This window comes from Podarcis erhardii (genome assembly GCF_964252035.2).
Source record: "Podarcis erhardii genome assembly, chromosome: 9".
NCBI classification, from domain to species: Eukaryota; Metazoa; Chordata; class Lepidosauria; order Squamata; family Lacertidae; genus Podarcis; species Podarcis erhardii.
In genome coordinates this window covers 19,248,133-19,268,688 of record NC_138512.1, presented here as the reverse complement: position 1 = coordinate 19,268,688, position 20,556 = coordinate 19,248,133, and the positions used below count along the sequence as shown (strand labels likewise).

At 42.1% G+C, this 20,556-nt stretch overlaps 1 protein-coding gene across 2 annotated transcripts in view; it reads left to right on the top strand.

Moving 5' to 3' along the window:
* The first annotated feature begins 4,923 nt into the window (after positions 1-4,923).
* RFC1 (replication factor C subunit 1) overlaps positions 4,924-20,556 on the top strand; it is a 37,154-nt gene continuing 21,521 nt past the window's right edge. The window contains exons 1-6 of one of the 2 annotated variants that reach the window (XM_081875672.1): positions 4,924-5,057; positions 8,365-8,493; positions 8,823-8,898; positions 11,544-11,660; positions 17,470-17,702; positions 18,770-18,844. In XM_081875672.1, the coding sequence (XP_081731798.1) occupies positions 5,055-5,057; positions 8,365-8,493; positions 8,823-8,898; positions 11,544-11,660; positions 17,470-17,702; positions 18,770-18,844 (633 nt within the window). In that variant the 5' untranslated portion in view covers positions 4,924-5,054. The remainder of the gene's footprint in view (positions 5,058-8,364; positions 8,494-8,822; positions 8,899-11,543; positions 11,661-17,469; positions 17,703-18,769; positions 18,845-20,556) is intronic. The other variant, XM_081875673.1, reaches the window with a different exon arrangement.

Genomic DNA, 20,556 nt, shown 5'->3' with positions numbered 1-20,556 from the left:
TCAAAGCGGCTAACATTCTCCTTTCCCTTCCTCCCCCACAACAAATACTCTGTGAGGTGAGTGGGGCTGAGAGACTTCAAAGAAGTGTGACTGGCCCAAGGTCACCCAGCAGCTGCATGTGGAGGAGCAGGGAATCGAACCCAGTTCACCAGATTACGAGACTACCGCTCTCAACCACGACACCACACTGGCTCCCTCATCTGCTAGTTCAAACCTTATAATCTACAGAGGGTGAGACCCTGCTCATGTCCCATCAACTATTATGTATTATGCAATGATCTGAGATTGGGTCTTCTCTGCCATGTGAAAATATGCTCGTCTTCTTCATTGACAACTCAAGACATCTTTCTTTAGGCAGTGGAGGAGTGTAGCTGTAGTTAAGAATGTTTTTATAAAGTACTGGTATTTGCTGTATTTGGTTTTATGCTTCTGCTTACTGGTTTTAATGTACTGTATTTGAAATGTACTCGGAGTTGAGTGTTGATTTCATGCTCTTTATTTCAGCTCATGGTAAACAGTGAGAGTGCTTTCCCCTCAAAACCTCTGGCTATATATACAGTACAGTGGTACTTCAGGTTAAGAACTTAATTTGTTCTGGAGGTCCATTCTTAACCTGAAGCTGTTCTTAACCTGAGGTACCACTTTAGCTGATGGGGCCTCCCGCTGCCACTGCACAATTTCTGTTCTCATCCTGAAGCAAAGTTCTTAACCTGAGGTAATATTTCTGGGTTAGAGGAGTCTGTAACTTGAAGCGTCTGTAACCTGAAGCATCTGTAATCCAAGGTACCACTGTACATTATTTACACAATTGGTCCCGTGTGATTGCCTGATTCACTTCCTCTTGGAGCTGGATTGGGTGGCTCCTGCAGACCAATCAGGTTGTTGCCTTCTAGGATCCTACCTGCCTATTGTTCTAGGAACCAAGCTCAGTACATAACAGTATTTCAGGTATTTTGTATAATTGTAGTATAAAGGCCTGGGATCCTGTGGTATGAATTCAGCTAGCACAGAATTCTAGTGCAGCAGGTTGCCCACCATGGCAAGACGGTTGTCCTGATTTTTTATTATTTGTTTTGTGGTTTGTATATTGTAATTTTATCTTGTGAACTGCCTTGAGATCTATGGAGGATGAGCGGTATACAAATTTAATCAATAACAATAATGAAGGCTGGATTAGAAATGTTATTAATCACAGTGACCCTGCTTGTAAATAAGGGATTTTATGGGATTGTTCTTGATGATACTTTACAGATATCAAATAGAGATCAAACCAAATAGAAAGGCAATAACCTTACAGGTGGTTTTACATGCTTTTGTCGTACAGAAACATCAGTGAGTGTGTAAATTCTGTGCAAGGCTGCAGTTAGGAGAATTTAGCATGAAACAGGCATTGCAAATCTTACCAGCATTTCCTTCCCTATCTTAATTAGCATCCCTTATATGAAGGAAACGAACATATACAAGAATAAGGCAGTTGTTCCCAGCAATAGCGTATTTCTCAGCAGGGATTTTTTTTAAAAAACAAAGTGATATAGGAACTGGTCAATAAAAAAAGAGGAATAAAAAAGCAATATACTGTATTTACAATTAGATTAAATAGACACTTTTATACGTGACTGGAACATAGCTATCAGTTGACAAGGACTCCTAATAGGAGATTAAGGGGAGCCAAACTATGTGCCATAACTTTCCCCCTTTACTTCCCATATTTTTTTCACCATTGTTGTTCAGTTAGTTGGTTGTTGAGTGGAATTCTAGGACCTTGATATGCAAAGTTCTGTTGCAGTATATACTCATTTCCTCTTTCTTAACCTGCCAGTGCTTTAATTCCAGACTAAAATGCATGGGGGCTCATTGCAAGCCTGCAACTTCTACGCTTGATCTTAGCAAAAAGACCAGGTCTAACATGTTCCAGCTATCACCATTTACTATATACAGTTCCACTTTCTGGTGAATTATTGTCCCTACATTTTCTTCTGGGGTGCCTTTAAAAATGTTAGTGCATGCTAGAGTAGCTATGTATTAGCTCACTGCCTCAGGTCTCTAGAAATTCAACATTTGAAGCAGTGTGAATGCATCTTAGCTCAAGTGAATATGCAAGCGAATGAAGACCTCTGCTGAATTTGTCCCAAAGTCCCTCAGATCCTGTATTCCATTTTCCATAACAACCAGATGCAGATTCTACAAAGCTTCTAAGCATGGCATGAAGGCACAAGACTTCCTCTTTTGCTTGTGCCTACTATTCAGAAGTCGATTCCAGATGGCTTATTTATGGAAGCTTCATGCTGATTTATTTTGGGGCGAGGCGGGTTATTTGACAATGAGTCAAGCATTAGCCCAGACTTTGCAGTGCATTTTGCTTGCCACTCTCCTTATTGCAAAAAAGTCAGATCTTTTGGAGAAGCAGGCTTGCTGTGCAAGAGCATTAAATCAACCTTAATTGTGCAACCTGAATTTGTAGGTATGTGATTAAATACCACCTGAAAATAGCATGTCTGGAAGCACGCAAAGCCTTTTTGTGGACAGTGTCATTATATGAGTTTAGCCACAAAGTGTCACTGAACTTAGCTGTATCTGGGGTTCAGAGTTTTCTGTTTCTGGTCTGTTTTGTTTAAGATTTGGGCCCCCCTTAAACTTTGTATGACAGACTATTATTTAAGGCACCTGTGCATCCTGGTGTTTTATACAATGCAGGTGGTGAGGTTAAGGCTCCATCTGCACTACACATTTAAAGCTTTTGCCAGAGAATCCTGGGAAATGTGGTTTGTTAAGGGTTCTGAGAAGGCCCTTATTCCCCTCTCGGAGCTTCAATTTCCAGAGGGATTTAACAGTATGTCCCTCTTCCCTAGGAACTGCAAGTTTGTGAGGTGTATAGGGGTCTCCTAACAAGTCTCAGTTCCTTTAACAAACTACAACTCCCAGGATTCTTTGGGGGGAAATCAATGACTGCTTAAAATGGCATGATACTGCTTTAAGCGCAGATGGAACGTAATTTTAAACCCTTATGTTAGCTACAATACTTGAAGTTGGATGGTTAGGCTAGACAGTTATATCCGCTGATAAAAAGTGGGATGGTTTTAGGTTGGCCTAAACGCCAACATACCTTACTAAGTCATTAAGGAGTTCCTTGGGATGTGACCTTTGGTTTATGATTTATATACTTATTTAGAATATATATTAGCGGATCATCAGCCAAGGCTCTCAGAGCAGTGTACAAAGATACACCAATAAAATACAATAAAGTAACCAACAATAAAAACATCATTTTCTTTTCTTTTCCCCCAAGCAATCATACTCAACTGTCCGTTTTAATCCATTAAACGATTGAGAGTATTTTGCTAAGCCAGGAGTGCAAAACGTGAGATCTATGAGCGTTTAATTCAGTCCTTTATGGACCTGCTCGTTTTCAATAATCTATGTCTGAATATTCAAAAATGGAATACAGTATCTGAATGTTCAAACTGCAGAATGATGATTCTTGATGTCCTAACTAGTGAATGATTTTCAAAGACAGGAAACGGAATGATAGGATAATAAAGGAAACCAAGCAGTACTTTGTCCAGGGCCGTCTTAAGCATATCCAGCGTCGTGGTGCAAACCCACCCCCACCCCCGTTTCCCAGAGTTGTCAACCCTTTTTTTAGGGAGGGAACACCAGCAGCAGCGGAGGAAACCTCTTGGGACAGGACGGCGCTGCCGGCGATGTGCCCAGCTTTGCAGGGCTGGAGGAGGCGGGCAGTGGCTGGAGGGCGGCTCTGGCAGGGAAGAGGCGGAGGCGGGCAAGGGCAGCGAGTGGGCCGAGGGAGCCAGCCCCGTGGAGATCCTTGGCGCCTGATGCCCGGCTCAAAGATGAAGATGGCTAGCAGGAGGGGTGCTGCGCATGCCTGTGCCTCAACCCGTTGGGCAAGTGAGCATGCCGAGCTAGTAGGCCTGTGCCAAGCGAGCACATGTGCAGTGGCATAGCGTGGGGGGTGCAGGGGGGCGGCCGCACCGGGCGCAACATCTGGGGGTTAGGGTTAGGGGGCGCAAATCCACGGGTTAGGGGGCGCAAATTACTTGCCTTGCCCCGGGTGCTGACAACCCACGCTACGCCACTGCACATGTGTGCCGCTCCTGCCGAGCATTGGCTCGGTTTTTTCCCTTTTAGCCTTCTGACACCCCACAGAATTCAGTTCCTGCAGGCTAAAAGGGAATACAACCGAGCCAACGCTTGGTGGGACCGGCGCATGCACCCTCGCTCACTCAGTGCGCTCGTTCGGTGTTCCCCGGACTCTTGCCTGGCGCCCTGCACCACTAGCGTTTATGGGTAAGGCGGCCCTGACTTTGTCCTTGGGGCTGCCTTGTCCGTGTCTGGGTGTCTTCACAGCTGGAAAACCAGATATGCACGCCATGACAACTGTTAGACCCTTATTGAGCATAAACGCAGAGGCGTACCTAACTTTTATTTATTTATTTTGAAAAGCTACCCGTGTGTGTGTGTGTGTCTGTCTGTCTCCCAGAGAGGTGGCACAACTCTCCATCCTTGGATGGCTTTTCAGCAGAGGTGTGGGGTGGGGATGGGACCTGCTATTGAATGTCCTAGCTGAGATTCCTGCATTGCAGGCGGGGGGAGCTAGATGACACACAGGGACCCTCCCGACTCTGATTTTATGTGTACACATAGACACGCGCGTGGGCAAGATCCAGCCGAAACGAAGCGCTAATTAAGTACACGCTTAAATCTTAAATCCAGACTGCTGCTACTCGGGGGGCGGGGAGCGAAGTCTGGCTCTAAGGGAGCTTCATCAGCGCGCGTTCGCTCGGACCCGCCGGGCCCCAATTGCGCGGGAATCTACTCAGGCGAACGCCTCTTCCCCTCTCCCGCATTCTTCCTCCTCCTCCTCCCGCCCCGCCCGTGACGCCATCACCCCGCGCGCGCCTGCGCACTCGGACCCCGCCTTCGCGCATTGGCGCGAAGCTGGCGGCGGGGGACGGAGCGCGGGTCGGTTGGCCCGCCGCCAACGGCATAAACCGACGTCGCGGGAGGCGGTTCGGCAGTCGGCGCCGGGCGTAGGCATGGTGAGCGCGAGCGGGGGGCCCGGCCCTTCTGGGAGGAAACCTCTCGGGGGGCCGAGGCGGGAGGTCGCGGGTGGGACTCCTCCTTGTGCTCCATGAGGGCGAGAAACTTGATGAGGCGGTGCATGCGAGGGATTGATACGAAATGACCTCTTTTCCCCCGCTTGCCTAAGCCCTATACCTCAACCCCAATGCCCCATCCCCTCCCCAAACCTTATTCTGCTATTAGAGAGTGACTTTGGGGGGGGGAGGTAGGACATAATTATTGCAAATTACTTCAGAGAGGGAGGCTTAAGGAAAAAAAATTTGCGTGTGTGTGAGGAATTCAAACACGCTGTTGTTTTTGCGATGGGACAACATTTAGGTCGGTAAGTACGCTTGAGGAAGAAGCACAGAAACTGCTTTTGGAGAAGCGAAGGCTTTTAATTTTGCCTCCTGAAAATGTCAGGTAATGCTAAATAGGGTGTGTATATGTCTACACACGTATATGCAAGTACGGTACTTTGCAATCATTTATTATTTATTTATTATTATTTATACCCCGCCCATCTGGCTGGGTTTCTCCAGCCACTCTGGGCGACTCCCAACAGAATATTAAAAACATCAAACATTAAAAACTAACCTAATCAGGGAATTATTTTTATGCAATTTTACTTACCAAGCAATACTAAATTACATTAATTTTATCAAAATAGATTTTGTGTTCCTAAGTCATGTTACAACTTTTTAGAACCCCTCATTTTTGGAAAAGTTCAACGTGTCCTATTTTGCCATTGGAAGAGGGGTTGTTGTTGTTGTTGTTGTTGTTGTTATCATCTACCACCCCTTCATCCAGTGATAACAGGGAGGTTTACAACTTGAACCCTTGTCTCTCATTCTTCCCTCCCCTTCTCCTTTTTGGTGAGATGTTTGGAACATCATATTCCAGACCTTAACAAACGTAGGGACATAGGAAGCTAACTTGTACCATTTGTCCACCTAGTTCAGTATTGTCTACGTTAGCTGACAGCAGTTCCTGAGCGTTTCAGACCAAAGTGTCTCCCAACATAAGATTGAACTTGGGATCTTCTGCATCCATAGCAGATGCTCTGCCACTGAACCACAGCTTCCTGTAAAGGGTTGTTATTCCAAAGCAAACTCATTACTTCTTGAGTTCACAGCTCGCTTCAGCTGCATGCTCAGGGGTTTTTCACACATAACACAGCAGCAAAATTCAGGCCTGTCACAAAGTATAGCCTCAGTAGGGAGCTACAGTGTACTTTGGGACTCCTTGACTAATGTGCCTGTATGATACACATGTTTTCAAACATTTTTGACATATGTGCACTTTACATATCTAAACTATGTGTCAAGTGGTGCTGGGCCCCCACTTTGCATCTTCTCTGAAGATGGCAATTTGTATAACCTGGGCTATCTTTGGGTACAGCCACATCTGCCTGACAGTTATTTCTGTGGTCCTGGCAGCACAGTTTTTGGTATGTATGTGGGCATCTGGATGAGTTACCTGTATGCTAGATGCTACTGTCATGTATCCTGTGAAAGTGAACGTATATTGCACAACTTGGATACCTTTTTGGCAATTTTTAATGCTATAACCCACCCTGAGAATAAAATAAAGTAATTAAAGTGATGGGCTATTCCCACATGGCTTGCTTTGAAGCCTAAGGAACATAGTTTCTTAGTAGTTGACAGCTGTTGAATAGTATCATATAACTGAATTACAGCTTTCTAAAACATATGGCATCAACTTAAAAGGCAGTTTTAAAAGATGTCCCCAGCCATTCTTCCCTTAACGTTTGTGAACTTTCAGACCAGTGCCTGCAGGTGTGACTCAGGCTTGTTCTGATGCCTGTGTTCCACCTGCAAATTTCTGTATATGAGGTTGCTGTTAAAGAGACATCCACAGAGGCTTAAATTTCATAATTTTAAATCTAAGGTATAGGGGGTTTCTTGTTGGGATTAAATTAGGAATAGGAGCCTTTAGTTCAGAGCTGCTTATTTTTGCTGTTGAAAAACTTCCTCATCAGTGTGAGAGGGTTGAATTTTGCCTACAGCAGCCCTGCAACGTATGTAGAGAAATGCTTCAGTGCCTTTATCTTCCTGTTTACACTACTTTTCAAACTGGTTGGTACAAAGGTGGTTTTGGTGAGAGCAGCTGCTTGCCATCAAGTTCAACAGACAGATTTTGTTTTTAGATAGTTTCTTCCCTGGCATCTTATCTGATTTAATCAGTTTCATTTGGGTAAAATATACTCCTCTTTGCGGCTGAAAAGTCTTGAAACAGTTACAAGTATCTTTTGAAAGTTAGAATGCATTTAGTTTTAAGTTTAGAATGAACAGTTGTTGCTCTTTGGGTGTTAGCTTGAAAAAAGTGTGCATCTCCTAGGTACAGTCTGAGTAAAATGACTCATGTAGCATCTTGCCATCAGCTGTTCAGGAAGCAATTTTCTAATCACAGATTAGCAGCAATTACCTGATACCGCCCTGGGAGGGATAGGGCAAGGACACCAACCTGTAGTCTGTGCTTGAAAAAGTGGTTCAGATTAGGTCTTCAATTAGACATGCATTTAGGAGCAAGTTCTATTGAACCCAGTGGGAATTAACTTCTGAGTAACTGTGCAAAGTCCCAGATTATACAGGGTGCCCTCAGTATGTAAAACATTGCGGGTAAAGGCTTTCCAACTTTTGTGGCTACCATTATGAGTCTGGCACTCTTTAGGGCAGGACTGAAGAATCTTTGGACCTCCATGTGTTGCTGGACTACAACTCCCATAATGTTTGACTATTAACTATGTTGACTGGGGCAAGGAGTTAATAATACAGTATCTAGAAGGCCACATGTTCCCTCTTCTTGCTTTAGAAAATTATTGAATTCACAAACATAAGTTTGAGTCACAATGTTTTGGACAACTAGGTCTCTCTATAATACTGTTTCATTTAGTTAACAGGTTTGTTGTAAAAAAAGAAGGCTCATTGTAACCTCTCTAATGTCATATTTACAACAGCCATGTGAGTCGAGGTGCTGCTCAAGCTACCACTGGCTCCTGGGCCATTCAGGGATTTGAATATGGGGCAAACTCCAACAATTTTCCATTTACTCAGTGGCATTCTTACTCAGATTTCACATGTGCCACCTTGATAGTCTTTTTAATACATTTTTTAAAAAATAAAATCTTATTTTAAACACTGTGTTATCTGACTTCTCCTTTTAAATTCTTGGTTGGCAAATCCAGACATGTACCCTGAAATTTTTGAAGATGACAGACCCTTAAATTATACCTCACCTTTTTAACTGTTTCACTTTTATTAGGATATCCGGAAATTCTTTGGAGCAGTAATTCCTCGAAATAAACAAGAATGTGACACTACCAGAAAGAATGAGAAACCCCAAAATAAGGAGGGGGCTTCAGGTGAAAAGTCAAAATTGAAGGAAATCAAGGTGGGTATATGCTGTTCAGATATATAGGCCTGTTACAGCTTTGTCATATGCTTTTATCTTTACTTCTTTGCTAGTGTTCCTGTTCTTAGTTTACCTGTGGCTTTGACAATGATTGCTTGAATCACCCTTCATTAAAAAAAATAAATCACTCCAGAATTCAGAGACCATCTCATGTCATTTTTTTGTTTTTAATTTGTTGATGTATGTGACAGTCCCTTGATCCAACAATGAACTTTATTGGGCTGTCTCTCTTAAGGTAGTACTTGGTAAACAAGATTTAATGTTGGGAGAATTGTTTGCATGAGTAACTAAGAAACCACTTCAACTAGGTGAAGAATTCATCTCGTGGAGAGGATTCTGGGCACAAACAGGTGAACAAGAAAAAGAGGATAATCTATGATTCAGGTAAGACTTATGACTTCTGTTGCTATGTTTTTTCCATCTTTGAGATAACTTTCCTCTGCTAGAGATTCTTTTGAGAGAGGCTTACAAAATCTTGGCACGTGTCGTCTCCCAAATGAAATAATTTTCAGTCATAAATTAGGCAAAATGTGTGTCTACAGTGATGGTATCTATTACGACTCTTAGGTCACATGGTGAATATTGCTATTCCATAGCATAGAGTTAATGTTTAGGGCTGTAATCCTAACCCCATTTACAGTGAGGGGAAAAAGTATTTGATCCCCTGCTAAATTTGCCTGTTTGCCCTCTGACGAAGAAATAACCTACCGTTAAAATTATGGACTGGTCTATTGTAGCTGTGAAAGACAGAATAACAACAGGAAAAACCTCCGGAAACCCAGAAGACAAAAGTCAGAGATTGATGTGCATTATAATGAGTGAAATAAGTATTTGATCCCTTTCCAAAAGATGACTTAGTACTTGGTGGCAAGACCCTTGTTGGCAATTACAGAGGTCAGACATTTCTTGTAGGTGACCACCAGGTTTGCACACATCTCAGGAGGTATTTTGTCCCACTCCTCTTTGCATATCCTCTCCAAGTCAGTAAGATTTTGAAGCTGATGTGTAGCTACTCGAACCTTCAGCTCCCTCCACAGATTTTTGATGGGATTAAGGTCTGAAGACTGGCTAGGCCACTCCAGGACCTTAATGTGCTGCTTCTTGAGCCACTCCTTTGTTGCCTTGGCCGTGTGTTTTGGGTCATTGTCATGCTGGAATACCCATCCTCGACCCATTTTCAGTGCCCTGGCTGAGGGAAGGAGGTGCTCACCCAAGATTTGACGATACATGGTCCCGTCAATTGTCCCTTCGATGCGGTGAAGGTGTCCTGTCCCCTTAGCAGAAAAACACCCCGAAAGCATATTATGTCCCCCTCCATGTTTGATGGGGGGATGGTGTTCTTGGGGTCGTAGGCAGCATTCCTCCTCCTCCAAGCACGGCTAGTTGAGTTGATGCCAAAGAGCTCAATTTTGGTCTCATCTGACGACAACACTTTCACCCAGTTCTCCTCTGGGTAATTTAAATGTGCATTGGCAAACTGCAGACAGGTCTGTACATGTGCTGTCTTGAGCAAGGGGACCTTGCGGGCTCTGCAAGATCTCAGTCCTTCACGGCGTAGTGTGTTACCAACTGTTTTCATGGTGACTATGGTCCCAGCTGCTCTGAGATCATTGACAAATTCCCCCATGTGGTTCTGGCCTGCTTCATTACTGCTCTCATGATCATTGCAACTCCACGAGATGAGATCTTGCATGGAGCCGCAGACCGAGGGAGGTTGACAGTTATTTTGTGATTCTTCCATTTGTGAATTATTGCACCAACCGTTGTCACCTTCTCACCAAGCTGCTTGGCAATAGTCTTGTAGCCCAGTCCAGCCTTGTGCCGGTCTACAGTCTTGTCCCTGACATCCTTGGACAGCTCTTTGGTCTTGGTCATGGTGGTTACAGTACTGTGGAATCTGCTGGATTGATTGCTTCTGTCGACAGGTGTCTTTTGTACAGGTAATGTAACGAGCTGGGATTACAGGTAAGACCTCTCCCTTATAGCAGGTGCTTCTAATCTCAGCTCGTTACACACAGTGAAGATACCAGGTAGCCTGATATCTGGCTGCTTGATAGGGAATCAGATACTTATTTAACTCATTATAATGCACATCAATCGCTGACTTTTGTCTTCTGGTTTCGGGGGGGTTTCCTGTTGTTATTCTGTCTCTCACAGCTACAATAAACCTACCATTAAAATTATGGACTGGTCATTTCTTCGTCAGAGGGCAAATGGGCAAATTTAGCAGGGGATCAAATACTTCCCCCCCCCTCACTGTACCTAGGAATAAGCTCCACTGAATTCAGTAGGATTTACTTCTGAGTAGACATGGTTAGGTTTGCATTCTTAGGCTTGTATATCTGCCTCTTTTATATGAACAGCTGAGCATTACAGTATATTTGGCTGTTGTCCCATTCAGCCCAGTATTGCCCAGTTTAACTGACAATGCCTCTCCAAGCCCTTGGGCAGAGGTCTTTCTCAGCCCTGTTACCAACTTCTTACATGCACTCAGATTTTTTTTTTAACAATAAATAAAGAGATTCACTCCAAATAGTTTGTGCAGTTTTTTTGTGGACTGGACCTCCATCAACTGACTGAGTAGAATCGTTCTTAAAGGCTGTTAAGACAGTACAAAAAGGTGACAGGCTTCTTATATATTGTACAAGTTTGCTTCAATGTAAATGCAAAACCTGGCCTGCTATATGTTATTTCTCCTATCCCTGTGGGCCAATTTTGGCAAGTTGGTGGGACCTGCTTGCAAAGCAACCATTAGGAGCCCACTTGAAGCTCCTAGTTGCTCTTTTGGAGTCACGTCCTGGCCTGCACCTAATGTCACATAGGTGATTTGGGGAAATGACCTTGTGGGGCAAGTTGGGATTATGCTGGACCTACTTAGGCCTGCAGATCAGAGGTTCCTTGTCTCTGAATTAGAAGGGAGCTTTAGTCAGAATCTCAAGTGAATGCAGAATCGCTGTTCTCTTCTTTGGATGTTTTCCTCTTTAGATGGATATGGCAGAATTAAATGATAGCACTGTGCTAAATTGCAGATTCTGAAGAGGAGGTCCAGGTGGTGAAGAAATCTAAGAAGCCACCAGATAGAAAACAGTCTTCAAGACCTGATGTGATTCTAAAGAAGGACCCTGTTGTTTATGTTTCAGAGACAGGTAATGAATTCAGCCTGAAGGCAGCTCATGTGGGGTTTGCGCTGTACTAAAAATGCTTATGTAAAAAGGCTTTTAAAAGTTCATGGAAGCAATGCAAAAATAAACTTGCCTCTACACTATGATATTATTGTACTTTAACCTGCCCAAGAAACATATACCCAGTTTGTTTACTTACAGATTTTTCTCTTTCAAATGATTGACTGTGACCAAAACATGCCAGAATTCTCAAACTTTACATTTAAAGCAGTGGCAGTCATGACCACCCCCCAAAAATTCTGGGTACTGTAGTTTGTTAATAGAGTTGTTGGGGGACCCCTATTCCCCACAGAAAACTACAATTTGCAGAGTGGTTTAACTGTCAGTCCCTCTTGCCTGGGAACTATGGGAATTGTAGCTCTGTAAGGAGAATGGGGTATCCTAATAACCCTCAGCACTCTTAACAAACTTCAGTTGCCAGGATTCTCTGGGGAAAGCCATGATTGCTTAAAGTATGCTTTAAATGCATAGGGTGGATAGGGTCTAGGCCATTTGTGGTCTAAAAGAGGGTTAATTTTTTTAAGTATGAAAACATTTTATACTTTCTACAGTAAACCAGGTTGAATGGTTGTTTATGGCTCTAGTATAATTATTCAAACAAAGAACTGCATGGTTTTGTAACAACGTGAAGTTTTCTATATTTTTAGCAGAACACCCTTTTTTGGAACGAGTGTTAAACACTGTGGGGTGTAATGTCAGACAAGCTAAATGACAGGTGGATAAATCTGCACCAAGAATGGGAATAATAAGGTTGATGAAAAACTGACTATTTTTGATGACTGAAACTGAAAATTAATTTCCATTCTCACTGAGCTTTGGACTGAAGGGTTTTGAAATTTTCATGATGTATGTTCTCTTTAGACTTGTGTGTGTTTATAACTATATATCTATAGAATGTCCTTGGGGATGTGCCCAGGAGTAAGGCAACCAGAGGTGTTCTGCATTAGGTAACCTGAGTGGTGTAGTTAAAGATTTCTGCATGTGACGTGCCAGAAAACATTTGGTCAAGGTTAATTGTGGAGTGTCTTGGTTGCACATCAAGGGTATTCTTATCTAGTGATTGTAGTTAGAGTTAACGACTTAATTTGAAACACATACTGATCAGCTGTGTATGGTTGATCTGTCTTCTGGCTCAGCAGTTTTTTTTACAGACAATTGATGTTGCTACTCTGAAACTGTCAATAGGCATGTCTCAGCCTTGAAATAAATGAAAGAAGATATTGCAATGCATAATTGATTTCTATATTAACCACTTTACAGCACTACAGACTCCATGACTGAGCAGATCTGAAGCATTGTTTAGGTCTTCCAGACCTATTATATTGGGGGTGAGGGTGGGTTATTGGTTTGTTCTTGTTCTTGTTTTTATTATGTACTTTGTGGGGGGTTTTATCTTGTATTTTTGTGTTGTGAACTGCCCTGAGATCTATGGCTGGAGGGTGGTATACAAATTATTATTATTGGCTTCATTCTGGGCCAGCTCTAGACTTCATGGTTCTAGGACCATCAGCTGGAGTATCTCAAATTACTGGGTATTGTAAAATCTTGTAATTGTCACGATCAGCTAATTAACTCCTGAAAATACAAATTCCTTAAGTGCTCATGGGGTTCTGGCTAATTGGTTCAGCCTTAGGAATTCATGGAGCCCAGTTGTATTGGTTCTTAAACTTTTTGGAGATTTCTCTTTTGACTTTGACTGTTGCTCTGCTGAGGGGTATGTTGTCCAAAGGAAACAGTGGGCTCATTAGTGCCATTAATGTTGAAGCTTTTTAGTGTGTTTTGCTGTTGTAGACAGCTTGATACAAATGAAGAGGAAAAGAAATTAAATAGCACTGTTCTGGTGCTAAAGCAAACTGATTGCAGCATTGCATTTAAAATACCATGCAGTGGCAGCAGTAAAATGATTGCTGCTGCTGTCCATTGTGCAAAGCACGATTTTGTAGTTTTTTCCCCGGAAGGAGAAAAGGAATGTGCTGAGCATGGGCTGTATCTGCTGAGAAACTGACCATCTTTTGCTTGCTATACTGTTCGGTCCCTCACCTTGCAGAAAAAGAAATTCCTTGGATTTGACTTGTGGTACTGTGTCTTTTAGACTGTTGATTCCTTTCCTTCTGCTGTGTTGTATATATGTACAGTATTATAGAAATGGGAAACTGTTTTACCTGCTTTCAATCTCATTCATTCTGGCCCAATAACGTGCATTTTGAAAGCAGTGATAAATACCACTCAATTTAAAAGCTATTTTAATTTTCCCAGCGTAATCCTTTTGGGTGTACAGTGGTGCCCCGCAAGACGAATTCCTCGCAAGACGGAAAACCCGCTAGACGAAAGGGTTTTCCGTTTTGGAGGTGCTTCGCAAAACGAATTTCCTATGGGCTTGCTTCGCAAGACGAAAATGTCTTGCGAGTTCCTGGGGTTTTTTTCCTTCCCCCCTTTTTCTAAGCCGCTAAACCGCTTATCAGCTGATCCGCTAAGCCGCTTATCAGCTGATCCGCTAAGCCGCTTTTCAGCTGATCCGCTAAGCCGCTTATCAGCTGATCCGCTAAGCTGCTAATAGCACTAATCCGCTAAGCCGCTAATGGGCTTGCTTCGCAAGACGAAAAAACCGCAAGACGAAGAGACTCGCGGAACGGAGGCATCACTGCACCTTTGGCACTGTTTCCAGCAGAGATAAATATTTTTTCACACAATCCTGACCTGACTTGAAGTTTTTTCTTTCTTTTACAACCAAACAGTCTAAGCTCTGGAGGATTTATGAAGAGTAGGTTTATAAATGGTTGTTGTATGACACCTCTAAGTTCAGAGGAAGCGTTCCTCTGAATAGTAGTTGTGGAAAACAGGTGGATTTAAAAAAATCTGATCTAATAGGCAAGGTCAGGACATTCTTAACTTGTCTGCTTGGATTCAGTCCTGAAAGCAGATAAATGGTGGTCCTTGAGCTATTTGCATCTGAAATGGTTTATTGTGTTGAATGACGTTGCTTGGCAGTTTCCGAATTATAGCTAAAGTACTTTCTGAAAATCGTCAGGCAAACATGAGATGAATGTCTTCTTGGCCTGTGCCATTTCAGTTTCTCTTGAACTTGGCTTCCTGGAGATGAAATTCTAAAGTGTGTGATGATCACGTGAAAAATTGTATTCTCTCTTTAATGTAGGAAGTGCCATACAGGTCATTAGGTTTATCATTTAAATCCTCATGAAACACTTTTCATCATTACTGTGTTTGGTTAAACCAGCCTCTTTTCCCTTTTAGGTTATTGATTGTCTAAGACAGAACATAATGTCTCTCACAAGTGATGGGAATATGCAGAGTGGTTTTATAAATATTTCTGTCTCTAACTAGTCTCTGGTAAATTAGCCCAGTATATTGGGAGACATCCAAATGTTTGAGCGTGTTCACTAACTCACATGCACCACTGTTTAGCTAAGTATGGGACCTTGAATGTTGTTTGTAGAAGATGACCTCTTATTGCTGCACTGAACCTTGCTCAGTTTCATAAGTGGCTTTTAATTTGCAAGGGCTGTGGTTTTTCTTCGAGTGCTTTTTTGACTGTTCATTAATGAATAATTGAGTGTTTTGACAGATTTGTTTGATAAAGTACACTTGTATCAAAACTTTACTATGCTTTATCTACCCATTTTTTCTATACAAATACCTATCTTTACTCATCCCTGCAGGCCAAGTGTAATAAGTGGGTGGGGCCACCCACTGTCAGTCATCTGACATGCTGATGCCATGTGACTGAGGTGGCCCTTTCCACCTGTCATAATTGTAGGTTTGGGAGGGACCTGCTTTGCCAGCTTTTGCCACATTGAATAAATAGCTTTGGAAAGAAACCTTCTCTGTTTTGGCTGCTCTGTATTTTTCCAACTCAGCTCAACATTCAGGATTGAAAGCAAAGTTCCTTGGTCCCCATTCACTATAATAGAGAATTTAGTTCTGGCAATAATTGTTTTCCTTTCCACAGAAGTGAATAAAATTTGCAAGCTTCCAAACTCTGGGTAAATATGCCCAAGGCTTTTTATGTGTTGCACTCTGAAGTTTTATTTTTGCTAAAAAGCAAATGAAAAGTCAATAACTTTTTTGTTTACTGCCAGATTTGGCTGCAATTTGCAGGCATTGTTATCCCTTCTGAGGGCATGATATCTGCCAAGAGAGCAACAATATTTCTTTTGTAAAGGCAGGCTTTACAGTTTGGGGGTGGCTATAATAGGAATCATAGGGTGGTGTTAGAAAAAAGAATGTGGATCCCCAGGGAACACTGAGATGGGATCAATGTCACCCACCAGCAAGAACCTTCTTACCCTTAGAGTCATTGGTGAGTTTGGGCTTCTGCTACTACCATGGATTTTTGGGAATAAAATGCAGATCTCCATTTACTTCCATAGAGAAAGGCATAGATCCACATGAAAACAGTTTGTAATCCCACCAAACCTCTGTCATTGGAGTGTCTTGGGAAATCAATTGACTGTGATTTAAAGCAAAAGATCCATTCCACCTCTTTACCTCTTCCCCGTTGAGCTCTGGCATTTCCTTAGTCGGTTTGGTTTTGTGTCTCCGGAGCTGGTGGGTAGCTTTGTTTTTCAACAAAACTGCTTGCTATTTGCCAGATCAGACTTTCCTTACAGTATTGATCATGGAAGATTTTTGAGGAAGGACCCTGGTGGTTATTGGAAACTGGAAATTCTGCAACACTGAAAACAAAGTTCACAGAGAGCAGAATAAAATCTTACTGATTCTCATATACCAAAGGATTCACTGGCTCTTCTGCCCTGGAAGCTGGTTCAGCGGTTTTAATACAAGTTACTGTATTAGGAATTGCACGTGCTATTTTTATGATCATAGTGTATGGGCAGCAAGACGCAGTAGCCAGGATGGCTGTTGCTGTGATATGAAGACATGTCTGTGTTTGTTTTAATTTCTCTGGAGAAGTAATAAAATGGGACTAATATTTAAACAGATTCAGTCGATCAGTTTTATGTTTTTATTGCAGCTCAGGGTTTTAACATTTCTCTTCAGATAAGAGGGTTGTATAATTTGCAATTCTTGCATCTCTGGAGGAAAAGGCCTGCTCACATAGCATTGAAAACAGGGTGATGACCAAGCAAAGAGGTTTAATGTCACAAGAAGGATCTCCACGTTCAGGACAGGCTGTGCTTCATTTTCATCACAGAAATGATTGCTGCCAAAGACACAGCTGTTCAATATGGACATTAGCTTGGTTCTTGAAATGTCACTAAAGGTTGTTGGGGTCAGGCCTAGGAATGAGCTTTGTGGGCTTGATCAAGGTCTCTGCAGGGGAGATGTGAACACTGAAAGCACCCAGATTTAAATGCGTGGCAGACAAGATTTCCCCTTTTACCCCTGTTTTGAAAGGCTGCATATGGTATAAACCCTGCTAGAGACCCAACAGCCATTCACTACCAAAGACCCTTTGGACCACAGGTCATTGTGCAGAGTGGAGTTATGCACTTCGTGCAGCAGTTTTTCAGGGTGCAGCCTCTAAAAGCAGCACCTGTGCAAATAGATGGAGATAATCTCCATCTTTTTTGCATAGGGTCTATCTTCCAAGGCCATACCCAAGAAAATGTTTTTCTTTCTGTGAGGGGGAAATGGTTGAGAGAGCCCTAATACCAGGTTGAGACCTTGGGCCCTTTGCATTTTTAAAATATATATATTTCCATAGTAAGGAAACATTACTTTCAGGTTGGTGTTTTGGTGCTGAGGAGTAATTAAGTTTCTTTCTTTCTTTTTTTCTTTCTTTGGCATGCAGATGAAGAAGAGGACTTTGTTAATAAGAAGGTCGCTCCCAAACCCAAGGAAAATGGGACATCTGTGGCTATTCGTTTTGGGACATCTGGAGCATCAAAGACTGATCCCAAACCAAAACTGAAAAATAAACCCCTATCTCCAGTAAAACTGACACCAACCTCTGTAATCGATTACTTTGGAACTGGTAGCATTCAGCGATCAGAGAAGAAACTGGTGTCAAGCAAACGAAAAGAAGTGAGTAATGCAAGAGGGTGACTCTTCTAGCTGATGTGTGCTTATGAGCAGAAAAGTTCATGAACTTCATGAAGAAACTATTGGTGTGTCATCTAGACTTCCTTTTATTAGGGTGTGAGAAGAGCACCCTAAGTGGATTTTGGAAATGGCAGTTTGCCACGTAATATCCAATTAAGGAAAATGAGGGAGACTGCTCCCTATATAAAGAGAATAACCGTTTTAAAAGAAGAGAGATTATGATACAAATAAGAGATGAGGAAGGTGGGTTATGTCATTTAAGATGCATGAATGGAATAGGAAACGATGTTCACAGCTACATCATGCATTTAAAGTGCTTTTATGGCACTGTGTAACCATCCTGGAGAAACCTGTGAACTAGTTTGTTAAGGATTCTGGCCTCCCAGCACCCTTAACAAACTACAGTTCCCAGGATCCTTCATGACTTTTAAAAGTGATACAAGAATTCTATAAATGTATGGTGTGACTGACCAGTGTCTGCTACTGACAACCATTGACCATAAATCTCAAGACAAGCTGACCAGATACTTTCATATCTGTCCTCTTTACACTCATGTTGATACAAGGCCAATTCAGATTGGGGCAAGGAATGCAAAACATAAGTCCATTTGTTGTGTGGGGAGTGCTGACTTTCCATTGTTGAAGTACCATGCGCTTTGAGTCTGTGCCAGTCAGGAAGAAGAGGAAAGCAAAGCCCTTAATTCTCTCTTCCTTGTCTTTGCCTAGCTTTTTGGTGTCTGCCTATGGAACGTGGCATTGTTGTGCAATAAAATGTGACAAATGTCCAGAATCAATATGTGGGCACACTAAAATATGTGATCAATATTCTTGCCATTGGGTTCTCTGAAATGTTGTTTTGAAAACGTCTTTATCACCTAGAATTAGATTTCCTCCCTGTACAATTCCTGTTCCACTTGCTTCTTGTTTTAAGCACAGGCATTTAGGTTGGGGCTTTATGATTTCCCTTCTCATTCATTATTCCATGATGCTTGTCTAAGTAATGGGTTCACTGTGAGCTCCCCTGTGATTCTTCTCTCTTTGCGGTGCAGCTGTCACAAAGCAGGGATCCCACACTAGATGATGAGGCTGTCGCCAGGCAGCTACAGCTTGAAGAGAATACTGAGGTAACAACAGACAAATAAGCATGTGCACTTTGCTGGCTTTTTTAGCATAGTTTTCCTTGATAACAAATAAGAAAGGCTCCTCTTGCCTGTTTTGTTGCAGTACAGCCATTCCTGCTGAACCTTCCTTTTTCTATAGCATTTTTCTAGGTTGAATCTTCTTTCCTCTTCCTTCTTCCCCTTTCTCAGTTTAATTTGATTCTTCTATCTAGACCCTAGTAGTAGTTCACAACATGGAGTAGTCACAACAAATAAGAAATTGCCTTGTCCCCCCATAGATATTGCCACCCACATGAATAAGACACAGTATTTAGTTTTAGGGTTAATATATGATAAAAGAAGAAAGACTCCTGTGTTCTTTATTTAATTCTGTAACCATCTAAGACTGTAAAGACCTGTATAGGACAAAGGTTGTGCCTCGCAGACTAGAGAAAGTCCTTGCACAGTCATGCTATCTTCAAAGGAAATTATTCCCTTGATAAGGGGAGGTTTTTTTAAAAAGTGGTTGGCTCTCATGGGTAGCCTTGACTGGTTGGCTTCATAAGCATACTTGGAAAGTATTTGCTAAGCTCAGAGGAAGTTTTACTCTTACTTGGTGTTTCCCTGTTGTAGACTGGGGGGGGGGGACAGCTGCAACCTATGGATTAGCCAGCCCTGCCAATTTTATTACTGGTGGTTAGCCACCCTGAGCCTGGTCTTGGCTGGGGAGGGCGGGTTATAAATAAAATTTATTATTATTATTATTATTATTATTGAAAACCACGAGTGGTGTTGAGTGAGATCTGGGTCCTCTGGTCTTGCACAGAGATTTAAGGCCTCCAGAGGTGTTCTGAAACTGTTAAGAGTAGGTGACCAAAAGCAGTCTCTGGACCATGATGGAAAATATCCTATGCTAAGTGGAAATCTACTGAAAATACAATATTTGAAAAAATATGTAAAATGTGAAACTCTGGAAATTTTATATATACTTGTTTTGACTTGGCTTTCTGCATTGGCTGCATTGGTACAGTTAGAAGGTTTTTTTTTTGGCGTTTCATCCTGTAGCTCCCCACAACTATAAGAGGAAAGGGGACTTTTCCTGTCTGCTGGCACAGCCACACCAATAGCTGCTACCAGTCAGAATACAGTGTTAGAAAAAGGAAAGGATTATTTGCTGGTGCTGAAACTTGAGCATTTCATGGTGAAATATAGAAGCTGCAGATTATCAGGATTTCGCTGAAGATCAAAAGCCATCCTGTTCACTAAAAATGAACATTCTCTATGCATTTAAAATATTCAACTATGTATGCCATGTTTAAATAGCATGTTAAAGAAATTGATAAGTTGGAATGGTGGTTTAGTTTTAGTGAAGTTTAAGATTTTTTTTAAAGAAAATAATAATGATCCAAAGCACTATAGATGGGAACTTTTCACTTCTTTGCCTGACTTCCGCTTTTGCTGCTGGGCCTGTCTGCATTCAGCTTCATACGGAAAACAAGAAAGATTAATGCTATTCATTGGTCCAAATATCCTTCTGTGCCTCACAATTGCATAAAAGTAAACCCTGTGGCACTCTTCTGCTTATAAAGTTATCTGTCTGAATCATGCGTTGAGGCAAGTTTTGATCTCATTGTTGCCAAAAGATTGGATTTGTGTAATGTGTGCAGAACAGCTCTTATCAATAAATCTCTTGGCAAGAACAAATTAGCTTTCCTCTTAAGAAACGATATTTGATA